Source organism: Oncorhynchus mykiss, chromosome 15 (genome assembly GCF_057628025.1).
Source record: "Oncorhynchus mykiss isolate SJ-2025 chromosome 15, ASM5762802v1, whole genome shotgun sequence".
Lineage (NCBI taxonomy): Eukaryota > Metazoa > Chordata > Actinopteri > Salmoniformes > Salmonidae > Oncorhynchus > Oncorhynchus mykiss.
The window spans coordinates 45,386,464-45,399,775 of record NC_143036.1 but is presented as its reverse complement, the minus strand read 5'-3'; the positions used below and the strand labels follow the sequence as shown (position 1 = coordinate 45,399,775).

General features: G+C 41.0%; 1 protein-coding gene across 2 annotated transcripts in view; it reads right to left on the bottom strand.

Annotated features, from left to right (window-relative positions):
• Positions 1 to 13,312, bottom strand: part of b3glcta (beta 3-glucosyltransferase a) — a 106,567-nt gene that overhangs the window by 20,067 nt on the left and 73,188 nt on the right. For both annotated transcript variants that reach the window (XM_021563238.3, XM_090200167.1), the window contains exons 6-8: positions 12,774 to 12,885; positions 10,789 to 10,925; positions 8,705 to 8,768 (exon numbers count right to left, since the gene is read on the bottom strand). In XM_021563238.3, coding sequence (XP_021418913.3) covers positions 8,705 to 8,768; positions 10,789 to 10,925; positions 12,774 to 12,885 — 313 coding nt within the window. The remainder of the gene's footprint in view (positions 1 to 8,704; positions 8,769 to 10,788; positions 10,926 to 12,773; positions 12,886 to 13,312) is intronic.

Sequence of the window (13,312 nt, the reverse complement as noted above, 5' to 3'; positions counted from 1 at the left end):
ACAGTATGTATTAGGTTATTTTCCGCACATGCATCCTTCTTTGCACCCCCCCCCCCAATCTTCTTCACTGTGCGTGGGGACAAGATGTGTTCTCTACCAGGCAAGTGTACCACTGTTCCAGTGGTTTTAAACTACTTCAAACCCAAATAGTGGTAGGTGGTATATTTGTTTTTTCAGTTGTTTTCATGTCCTCATTGCCTGATTTATGAAAGTCAACAGCCATTTGTCTCTTTTCATTTGTGAGTTCTTTGGATTCTACATACGTGTTACCTCTTTTTTTTTATCCCCCAGTGAAACAGGAAGCCATGAAATGCCACAATACAGTTCTGTAAATTGAGATGAATTAAAAGGTCCTGCACAGCCAAAATCATGTTTTGCTTCTACATTGATAAAGTTTGATCATAAAGTTACTGGTCGCCTCCCCCATGTCAAACACTTGGATTCAGGTGGGATTATTAAAAGGAATTTTGTGACATCACAAAATCTCTAATTTTAATACACCAGTGGTAATATCTTATTCTCTTACCTAATTTAAATTAGTACCACATTGTAACCAACATCACAGAAGGCGTGTTCGCAGAGAGGTGTGGTTTACATAGCTAAGTAGCTAGTCTACTGGTGCCAAAATGTAACTGCAGGGTGTCAGCGAATATAATTAGAGGTTTTGTGTGCGCTTTGGGGACCTTTAACAGAATGTGACTGGCAGAACGGATGTTGTATGTGGAAGGTGAGGGCTGCAGTAGGTATCTCAGATAGGGGGGAGTGAGGCCTAAGAGGGTTTTATAAATAAGCATCAACCAGTGGGTCTTGCGCTGGGTACACAAAGATGGCTAGTTTACTGGGGATTATAGAGTGCAGTGATGTGTCCTACTGGTGATCTATAAATTACATCTCCGTAACCTAGCATAGTCTAGATTTAACCTTAGCCTGCAGCTTCGATCTGTGCTGAGAGTATGTCTAAAAAAATAGCAGCACAACATTTCTTAGAGTCAAGGGCAGTGGCGATATCATTAAGGTTGCAGTGACACATCCATAACCTGAGCAGAAACCAGATTGCATACCAGAGAGAACACTGTAGACATCAAGACAGACAGTCAGGTGATTATTGACAAGTTTTTCCGGCAGGGCAGGATAGAAATTGGCCTATAACAGTTAGGATCAGCTTGATCTCGCCCTTTAAATAAAGGCTGCCTTCCAAGCATTGGGAACATCCCCAGGGAGAAGAGACAGGTTAAAAAATTGAGGGATAGGCTTAGCGATGATAGGGGCTGCAACATTAAAGAAGGAAGGATCTAAACCATCTGACCAGATGTTTTTTTAGGGTCAAGTTTAAGGAGCTCTTTTAGCACCTCAGACTCAGTGACCGCTTGCAGGGAAAAGCTGGGGGAAAAGATGGAACGGCACTAGGCCTAGTGGCATTAGAAGGGCTGGGAGATTAAGCTTTGGACGGGCAAAGAGGCATTGCTGAGTCAAATAGGAATCTTGACTTAATGAAGTGGTTATTAAAGAGCTCAGCCATTAAAATGTTTTTTTTTTTGTCCACAAGTTTGCGCCTATACTGGCAATACCTGGGGACATGGGTTGGGAACCCTGTGAGGTGAAAAGGCAATAACTGGGGACATGGGTTGGGAACCCCGTGAGGTGAGATGGCAATAACAGGGGACATGGGTTGGGAACCCCGTGAGGTGAGATGGCAATAACTGGGGACATGGGTTGGGAACCCCGTGAGGTGAGATGGCAATAACTGGGGACATGGGTTGGGAACCCCGTGAGGTGAGATGGCAATAACTGGGGACATGGGTTGGGAACCCCGTGAGGTGAGATGGCAATAACAGGGGACATGGGTTGGGAACCCCGTGAGGTGAGATGGCAATAACTGGGGACATGGGTTGGGAACCCCGTGAGGTGAGATGGCAATAACTGGGGACATGGATTGGGAACCCCGTGAGGTGAGATGGCAATAACTGGGGACATGGGTTGGGAACCCCGTGAGGTGAGATGGCAATAACTGGGGACATGGGTTGGGAACCCCGTGAGGTGAGATGGCAATAACTGGGGACATGGGTTGGGAACCCCGTGAGGTGAGATGGCAATAACTGGGGACATGGGTTGGGAACCCTGTGAGGTGAGATGGCAATAACTGGGGACATGGGTTGGGAACCCTGTGAGGTGAGATGGCAATAACTGGGGACATGGGTTGGGAACCCTGTGAGGTGAGATGGCAATAACTGGGGACATGGGTTGGGAACCCCGTGAGGTGAGATGGCAATAACAACTGGGGACATGGGTTGGGAACCCTGTGAGGTGAGATGGCAATAACTGGGGACATGGGTTGGGAACCCTGTGAGGTGAGATGGAAGGCGTGCATGGTGAGACTTTTGGAATTGACTGTTGGATACGCCAGTTGCCAGCAAAAGTTTTTTAATGGGATCTCTCCATACGTGGCGTGGGATTCTGAAATATCTGACCTTTTCCAACAGTCTGACTTTAAACATCTGTACGAAAACTAAATTAAGGGAGACATAAACAATATTAAAAAAACAACTGAAGATGTCATATGAAAAGGAATGGGTGGAGGACATTAATCATTAACCTAAATTGAGAATCTTTTATTTGATTAAGAACTATTTCATGTGTGAGGGATATGCTATGTACAGCCTACTAACTAGCAGGAGATCCCTATGTGCACAGGTAAGATAAAGGATTATTGCCCCTGTGTATTGAAACAGGACGGTATTCTGATGAAATGGAAGAGGAGAGACTTTGTAACTACTGTTACCTTGAAGAGGTAGAGAATGAAATTCACTCAATACTCTATTGCACTTTTTTTTTACCACGATTTACATGAGTGAAAAGCCAGGTATACCATGACATTTTGTGGCTGAGTGATGAAGAAAAAGTGAAATGTATTTTTGTCCATTCTTATATTCACATTTGCTGAATTTTTAGATAAAGCTTGGAATAAGAGAAAAATGGCAACCTATAATGAAATTACATATTTAGTTCTAGACGTAGAGAACCAGTCAAAAGTTTGGATACACCTCCTCATTCTATGGTTTTTTCATTATTTAAACACTATGATATAACACACATTGCACACTTGTCATTCTCTCAACCAGCTTCATTTGGAATTATTTTCAACAGTCTTCAAGGAGTTCCCACATTTGCTGAGCACTTGTTGGCTGCTTTTCCTTCACTCAACTCATCCCAAACCATCTCAATTGGGTTGAGGTCAGGTGATTGTGGAGGCCAGGTCATCTGATGCAGCACTCCATCACTCCTTTGTCAAATAGCCCTCACACAGCCTGGAGGTGTGTTTTGGGTCACTGTCCTGTTGAAAAACAAATGATGGGTTGGCATATCGCTGCAGAATGATGTGGTAGTCATGAAGCAAGTCGCTTCTTCTTATGTGTGTCCTTTAGTAGTGGTTTATTTGCAGCAATTCGACCATGAAGGCCTGATTCACGCAGTCTCCTCTAAAAACATTTGATGTTGAGATGTGTCTGTTACTTAAACTCTGTGAAGCATTTATTTGGGCTGCAATTTTTGAGGCTGGCAACTAATGAACTTATCCTCTGCAGCATAGGTAACTCTGGGTCTTCCATTCCTGTGGTGGTCTTGGGGAGAGTTCTCTTTTCTTTGTGAAGGGCAGGGCGCCCTGGAATGGGTTCGCCCCAAGAGAACAATAGAACAATGTATGTAAGGGAAGTCGGCAAGTCAGATCCGTAACTTCGGGATAAGGATTGGCTCTAAGGGCTGGGTCGGTCGGGCTGGGGTGCGAAGCAGGGCTCGAGCCGCGGCTGGGGGAGCAGTTGTCTAGCAGTGAAACAGTTCATTCAGCCTCATTTACTGCCTTTTAAAAAAACATAGCTGATATGGCTGACTTGTTTAAACAAATGTGATTTCTACTGAGATGTACAAACTATACAAACTATGGTAAAAGGGGACGACAAGCGTAGGGTGTTGGAGGCTATTTTGTAAATGACATCGCCAAAGTCGAGGATCGGTACGATGGTCAGTTTTACTAGGGTATGTTTGGCAGCATGAGTGAAGGATGCTTTGTTGAGAAATAGGAAGCCGATTCTTGATTTAATTTGGGATTGGAGATGCTTAATGTGAGTCTGGAAGGAGAGTTTACAGTCTAACCAGACACCTGGGTATTTGTAGTTGTCCACATATTTTAAGTCATATTTTAGTTTCACTTGCATTTAAGAGCAATTGGAGGCCATGGATGGAGAGTTGTATGGCATTGAAGCTCGTCTGGAGGTTAGTTAACACAGGGCCAACGAAGGGCCAGAAGTATACAGAATGGTGTCGTCTGCGTAGAGGTGGATCAGAGAATCACCAGCAGCAAGAGCGACATCATTGATGTATACAGAGAAAAGAGTCGGCCCAAGAATTGAACCCTGTGGTACCCCCATAGAGACTGCCAGAGGTCCGGACAACATGCCCTCCAATTTCACACACTGAACTCTATCAGAGAAGTAGTTGGTAAACCAGCCTTGGTTTCTCAAATGAGAGGCAGTTGGGTCTGCTAATAAGAATGTGGTGAATGACAAAGTCAAAAGCCTTGGCCAGGTCGATGAATACGGCTGCACAGTAATGTCTCTTGTCGATTGCGGTTATGAAATTTATTTAGGACCTTGAGCATGGCTTACAACAAGAGCAAACAAGAGCAAACATTTAGCTACCAAAATAAAAGTGTCTTTCAAGCTCAATGCCAACATTTATACCAAGTCATTATCTGCTGTTAGCTAGCTACTGTTTAGGAAGGCTAGCCTTTCTAGAAAGCTAAAGTTAGCTAAGCTTGATACCAATTCTGTTTTTGAAATTAAAGATAAATGACGTACTCTGAATTGTTTTATTTTCATGGAGTAATGGTGACTAACCCCACTGTAGCGACTGTGTTGGTATCACAATCTGGGGTGTTAACTACATTGCTATACAAGCGTTAATTGACATGGTAATAGCCCGATAGTAATTGCTGAAAAGTTGAAAAAAAACGGACCCCTCTGACACTGTACGTTAAATTGTGACGTGCCATGACGTAACGTACTGCACACATTATGCAACTCATTCTGTGTCAGACAGCCTCTTTCCACCGGGTGTAGCGCTTCTCTCGCAGTTTAAAAACAAGAAAGGGACAGGGTAAGGGGGATACCTAATCAATTGTACAACTGAATGCATTCATTTTTTGCGGCATCATGACTCTCAAAAGCTGTTGTTTACTTCTGAAGATAACTTTAGCGCCACCCTAAAAATCTGATTTAAATTCGACACAAACCTTCAAATAGGTATGTAATGACACATTATATACATTCTTTATAGTGTTTTATTTACATTTTAGAGGTGATAAATTGGATAGATCGGGTAAAAAAAAAGCTTTTTCCTCACTTCCCCACCCGCCATTTTTAAAAAGACCCGACGGAGCTCATTGCCTCCTTCAATCATGCAGAGACGGGCAGCATGAAGGTCTCGTCTTTGATTTTGCTGAAAAGGGGAGAAATTGTGCTTTACCATGGTATTCATATTACAGTTGACCTAAAAGTATTACGTTTTCTGGGCGCTAAAATAAGGTAAATTGTACGGAATAGTGCGATGTACAAAAGTGCGTTAGTTTCCGCTAACATTAGTTCACTAATGCTTAACAAGTTGTCATGGCAGATTATTTAGTCAATGGTAAATGTGTGATTTGTACCAACTTTACAATAAGTCTCAAAGAAACATAGCTAATTAAAATTAAGAAATTATACATATAGCACACAAAAGCTATTTTTAAACAAGAATAAAGATATCTCTCAATAACATGAACTAGCATAACTACAAATAATGTATGAATAAAAAAACTAACATACTGTTAATATTAATTAAGCCTTTACTAACATGAAACTGTCCCAACAGACCATTTTATAAATGAATAGTTTAGATGCTGGGACTTAAGGTTATATATTAACTAACATGAAATATCAGCTTTATAAATCATTTATTCATGCATTTTTGATGGCTTAGTAAACATATATACAAATAATTAATACTTTGAAGATATATAAATTAATTATTTATTCTGCTTAACTAATGCATTAACTAATGTTAATATATCCTTATTGTAAAGTGTTATTCCCTGTCTTTCATATCTGAGGCTGTATCCATGAGGCAGAGAAATGTGACAGGCAATGTGAGTCCAGACAGTTGGAAGAAAAACCCAGCCGAGAGAAGGAGTGAGAGAGTGGGAGGGAGAGAGAAAGTCATACAGTGAGTGCTATTCTATTTCTCCCCTGAATGAAGGACGGAAGATGCTCTGAGATGAGGCTTAAAAAAAAGAAAGAAGGAAGAAGAGAAAGAAAGAAGGTTTAAGTTACAAGACCAGAATGTCCCTCAGACAACAATGTGACAGCCAGCTGGGCTTAAGGAGGAGGTAGCTGGAAACTGCTTCTAATGGGCTATTGTCGGATGTAATGAGTTTGTGACACCAGGTTATATTTAAATTATAGCATCTACCACCAAATGGACTTGTTGCAGGCAAAAACCATGGCGTGATGATTTAGTGTGCACACAATGTACATTGAACAAAAATATAAATGCAACATGTAAATTGTTGGTCCCATGTTTCCTGAGCTGAAATAAAAGATCCCAGAAACCTTCCATATGCACAAAAGCTTATTTCTCTCAAATGTTGCACACACATTTGTTTATATCCCTGTCAGTGAGCATTTCTCCTTTGCCAAAATAATTCATCCACACTGACAGGTGTGGCATTTCAAGAAGCTGATTAAACAGCATGGTCATTACACAGGTGCATCTTGTGCTGGGGACAAAAAAAGGCCACTCTATGCAGTTTTATCACACAACACAAATGTCTCAAGTTTTGAGGGAGCATGCAATTGGTATGCTGACGGCAGGAATGTCCACCAGAGATGTTGTCAGAGAATGGAAATTTGAATACACAGAGATACCGTGACAAGATCCTGAGGCCAATTGTCGTGCCATTCATCCGCCGTCATCCCCTCAAGTTTCCGCATGATAATGCACAGCTCCAAGTCACAAGGATCTGTACACAATTCCTGGAAGCTGAAAATGTCCCAGTTCTTCCATGGCCTGCATACTCCACAGATGTGTCACCCATTGAGCATGTTTGGGATGCTCTGGATCGACGTGTACAGCAGCATGTTCCAGCTCCTGCGAATATGCAGCAACTTTGCACAGCCATTGATGAGGAGTGGAACAACATTCCACAGGTGTCACGACTTCCACCGAAGGTGGCTCCTCTTCCTGTTCGGGCGGCGCTCGGCGGTCGTCGTCACCGGTCTATTAGCTGCTGTTGGTTAATGTTCACCGGTTTCTTGTTTGGGGTTTGTTTCAGGGCTATTTAAGCCTTCTATGCCCGCCTGCGTTTGTGCGGGTTTGTTCTCTGTTCTGTTTGTGGATGGTTGTGTTTGGTTATTTTTTGGAATGTTTGGTGTCCTGTTTGGGTCAGTCATTATTTTCGCCTGTTGTTTTTGGCGTGACCTTACTTACCAGAATAAATACTTGACAACAGGCCACAAACAACAGCCTGATCAACTCTATGCGAAGGAAATGTGTCTTGCTGCATGTGGGAAATGGTGGTCACACCAGATACTGACTGCTTTTCTGATCCACGCCCCTACCTTTTTTTAAGGTATATGTGACGAACAGATGCATATCTGTATTCCCAGTCATGTGAAATCCATAGATAAGGGCCTAATTAATTTATTACAATTGACTGATCTCCTTTTAGGAACTGTTACTAAGTAAAATCTTTGAAATTGTTGCATGCTGCGTTTATATTTTTGTTCAGTATACTTTTACCACTTAAATTTTCATGTACCGAATACAAATCTAAAGTTCAATGTGTTTCCATCGCATTTTCAACTGTACCGATAGTTTTGTCACAAAAACTGTTCCATTAAATAGTAAATGTGCATACTCTGATCTTGGCATCTGCACTCTAGCCAACAGCTCTCAGATACAGTGCCGGAAGGCTAGTCTACATGATGACATTATTATGGATAAGAGCAAGGATATTTGTATTTGTCAAATAGCAGTCAAGCATCATGTCACCAGAATAAGACCCTCAATATTTTTTGGGCAAGAGCATCAAGATCACTGTGCGCTTTCACCACCCTGTGAAGTTCATCATAACTTATTTAATCTATAGCCTAATAGACTGAATGGTTTCCTGATTCGTAGTGGGAGGACCGCACACCATATCATTGCGTGACTTCAAGTTTATCTCAATATGCTATTATTTCAATATTTGCGCATAAAAAGGCGTTTCCACCACCATTGCACACATAATTAATCTTAGACACAAAAAGATCCTACCATGTTGAATGAAAAAATTATTTGTCTGCATTTATCAAATTGTACCGAAACGTCCTGTTTCCAACAGATCTGTCATGATTAGTTTTATACGGTACGACTTTAAGTGCATATAAAACTGTGGATAGAAACGTGGTTAGTGACACACATTATGATCCGATAACAACATCTGCTTTACTCCATGCCATCATAAACTGTAGCCAAAATATTAAACTAATCATTTAAATTACTCTTTAATTAAAAGCATTTTCAGTAGAACCAAGCATTTCGCTACACCCGCAATAACATCTGCTACATATGGGTACGTGACCAATAACATTTTATTTGAACTCTTAACAATAATGCGGTCGTATATAAATCTTACCTCATGCTTCAGATCGATAGTGAAGTCAGACTTGAGTGGATCATCTCTCACTTTGTTTGCGAGCCTGGAACATCAAATCACTGTCTATTAGAATGTGCATTTAGAATTGAATAAAATATTATTATTTTCCCTAGACCACTAGGAATGTAACAATGATTGATGATATAATGAAAAAAACATTATATTGTCCAGCAGAGAACATCATTGCTGATATGTGGTTGCTATTCAGGTTTCTAAAGACCACTAGGGAAGAAACATGATCTATGTTAGCAGTGAATACTATAGGTCAGGTATTCCTAAACTATACCCCCCAGGGGTACGCGCAATGCCGTCGGGGGTACGCCAAATAAAAATGTGATTCACGTAAAAAAAATATATTACAACACCTACTATTTGAAGGGTTTTTCTTTATTTTTACTATTTTCTACATTATTGAATATTAGTGAAGACATCAAACCTATGAAATAACACATATGGAATCATGTAATAACCAAAAAAGTGTTAAACAAATCAAAATATATTTTATATTTGAGATTCTGCAAATAGCCACCCTTTGCCTTGATGACAGCTTTGCACACTCTTGGCATTCTCTCAACCAGCTTCACCTGGAATGCTTTTCCAACAGTCTTAAAGGAGTTCCCACATACGCTGAGCATTTATTGACTGATTTTCCTTCACTCTGCAGCCCAACTCATACCAAAACATCTCAATTTGGTTGTGGAGGCCAGGTCATCTGATGTAGCACTCAATCACTCTCCTTCTTGATAAAATAGCAATTACTCAGCATGGAGGTGTGTTAAGTCATTGTCCTGTTGAAAAACAAATGATAGTTTCACTAAGCCCAAACCAGACGGGATGGGGTATCACTGCAGAATGCTGTGTTAGTCATGCTGGTTAAGTGTGCCTTGAATTCTAAATAAATCACTGACAGTGTCACCAGCAAAGCACCCCCACACCATAACACCTCCTCCTCCATGCTTCACGGTGGGAACCACACATGCAGAGATCATCCGTTCAGCCAAACCGCGTCTCACAAAGACACTGCGGTTGGAACAAAAAATCTCCAATTTGGACGAAAGGACCAATTTCCTCCGGTCTAATGTCCATTGCTGGTGTTTCTTGGCTCAAGCAAGTCTCTTCTTCTTATGGTGTCCTTTAGTAGTGGTTTCTTTGCAGCACTTCGACCATGAAGGCCTGATTCACACAGTCTCCTCTGAATAGGTGATGTTGAGATGTGTCTGTTACTTGAACTCTGTGAAGCATTTATTTGGGCTGCAATTTCTGAGGTGCAGTTAACTCTAATGAACTTATCCTCTGCAGCAGAGGTAACTCTGGGTCTCCCATTCCTGTGGCGGCCCTCATGAGAGCCAGTTTCATCATAGCCCTTGATGGTTTTTGCACTTGAAGAAACTTTAAAAGTTCTTTACATTTTCCAGATTAACTGACCTTCATGTCTTAAAGTAATGATGGACTGTCATTTCTCTTTGCTTATTTGAGCTGTTCTTGGCATAATATGGACTCAGTCTTTTACCAGATAGTGCTATCTTCTGTATACCCCCCTATCTTGTCACAACACAACTGATTGGCTCAAACGCATTGACAAGGAAAGAAATTCCAAGGTAGGGTTAAAGGATGGTAGAGGGAGACTAGTGTTTAAAGGAGGGTAGATGGAGACTAGTGTTTAAAGGAGGGTAGATGGCAGCGTTGAACCCTAGTCTCCATCTGTAATTCAAACAACAACAAAATGGCCACTGCCACTTTTTGGTAAACAGCTGAGCGATGTGCCTGAAGAAATGTAATCACTCTCTCACGTATAGTTCTAACTATGTTTTAAAGCTATGACGTGTTTGTTTTCAATTGACATTGTTTACAAACAATGGAGTAAAACAAGCTTATATTTTGGGTTCTGATTGGATAAGACAGTTGAATGAGGCATTCATAAGTTATAGTTTCCAAGAAGAAATAGCTATATAGTTAATTTAGAAGTCGAAAAATGTATGTACAAATCACAGATTGCAACTATAAAGAAAGGTAGATGGAGACAACAAAAGTTAAATGAAGTTAGATATAGATTAGGACCTGACCTGTCAAGCAGGGGGATGCTAAGGGCCCAGGCAGCAGAGAAGTCTGGGTATTTAAAGATGGAGGGGTTCTCTGCAAAGGCGTAGTGGTGGATGATGGTCGACTCCTCGTCATGGAGAGGTTTACCCAGGAACCACTCCTGAGGGATGGATGTGACATCATCAGCATCATGATGACATAGCTGCTAACGCGCCACACATCTGGGCTGTATTCATTGAGATTAAGAATTATAAACGTTGCAGAAATAAATGTAATAAAAAGAGCAAGCTTTATTCCCAATTCGACATGACAGGCAAATGTACGTACGTCTTTGTTAAAAAAAACTACTGCTTCCATGCATACACTTCTTTTAATCTGATAAACGGAAGCATACAGTATCTCTGAGGGGAGTCTACCAGTTATATTAGTAGTAGTTGTTTTTAAAGTACCCAAAACTATTTTCAGACTTTATTTGACCATGGTAAAGATGGTCCCTGCGTTAATACTGAATCGAATTCACCCAAAATTGAAGTCACACATACAGTGTGTATACAAAGTGAGTCATAAGGCCACCTACATCCTCTCCTCATCCCTGATACAGTGCTCGGAGCAATGTGTGTACCCCGCACAATGACACCGCCTGTATATAGCCTCATTATTTTAATTTTAGTGTACATTTTTTTCATCTTTTTTTTAAAACTTTAGTTTATTTAGTAAATGTTTTCTTAAAACTGCATTGTTGGTTAAGGGCTTGTCAGTAAGCATTTCAGGGTAAGGTCCACACCTGTTTTATTTGTCGCATGTGACAAACTACAATTTGATTTGATTTGTGTGATGAGATAATAATGAATTCTATTTCCCACTTGGAATTGGGATCCCTTACAGGTTCCAGGCTGTCCCGGCTAGCAGATGGAAGGTTCACTTAATTATTATGCATCGTTTTTCAGAGTGAGAATAACTTGGACCTCGGTTCTCTGTTTAGGTCTGGTGTACCACCGGGAGGTGGAATTAGTTTGATGGTGTTCATTGGACGGTGTCGGGATGTACTAATCAGGATGGCCGTTGGATGATTTTTGTCTCTTTCTCATGCTTTGGTTTAAAGCCTGTTTCAACTGTCGAGGCTTATCAAAATACAAATCTTAGTAACAAAAACATCATTTGTGAATTCCCAAGATTACACATTTTATGTTTGACAGTAGGAGAGTAATTTGAAAATCTTATAAAACCTACACAAATTATTGATGGTAACAAACTCCAGAAAGTTTAAGCATTCACTTTGCTGCAGTCAATAGGATGTTACTTTGAAAAAAATGAGGCAACACTATCAACTGTCGTTATCTGGTTTTATCCTCACAATCCACTTATTAAAAACAAAAATTGATATTAACTCAATAACACTGTGGAGGACAAAACCTGTTCTATTGGCCTTCTGTTTCTGGTTTAAAACAAGTCGCTAATCAACCGGCAACACCTGGATCCTGAACCTCAGGGAGAGAGCAGCTCTGGAGACGAGCGCGGAGTAAAATTGTTAATATCACCTTAATAAGACACAAAACACTCCCTGCATCTGTGCTGCTGCTAAAAAACAATCATAACATCATTATTATCAATGGGCCTCCGGTGAGCCGGGCGGCTAAAGCTGCTCATACTGTGTTTGTAAAAGAGTCCATTGTTAATCCCAGACTCTAGTCACTGCGGTTGGCTAGGGTCTGAGTTTCCGAGACTAGGTCCAGCCCACTGACTATTACAGCAGCTGAGACAGACGGCTAGTGCTCAGTCATTGGCCAAGGAGAAGTGATGTACTGTGATTAAGGTACCAAGTAAAGGTAATTTGGGCCAAAATGTTAGTATGAGATCCATTAGACACTCTGTGGCACATACAAGAATGCCAGTGTACTGGAGTTTAGGCTTCACATCTAAAGAGTGAGAGAGAGACAGACAGACACACACAGAGTGGTCATTAAGTAGAGATATAATTATTACAATCCTAAATCTGTGGGTCACTTACTTTTCTCCTGTCAAACTTCCTGAGGGCCTGGAGCAGCTTGGTCACCTTGACGTTAGTTTCCTCTTCCAGAAACACCAACCAGGATGAGTTCTTCCCAAACAACGAGGAGAGGCTAAGGAGGCAGAAACATCGTCAGGGTCGCCAGACCTTTACACAGCTTATTGAACCAGTGGATACATTCATGATATGACCTATTTGTTTTGATCTTGTAGCAAAAGGCCAGCCTCGTCCTAGATCTGTTTGTGCTCTTGCCTACTCCATCATTGTTGTCATTGTTTGGCATGAAAATTCAATAAGGAGTTAGCAAGAGAGCCAAAACAGACTGGCACCCAGGCTAGCAAAAGGTCGAACAGGGCATAAGGTGACAGCTATAGGTCATATGGTATCATATGGTAGGTAAGGTTATACAATAGGAGAAACAGTCATTCAAACTAATTAACTATTGTGTTTAGACCTTGTAGTATATCATGCTGCACAAAGTAAACAAAACTTTCATAGAACCTCAAATATTGCTACAAGGTTATTTGCGAAAAAATGGT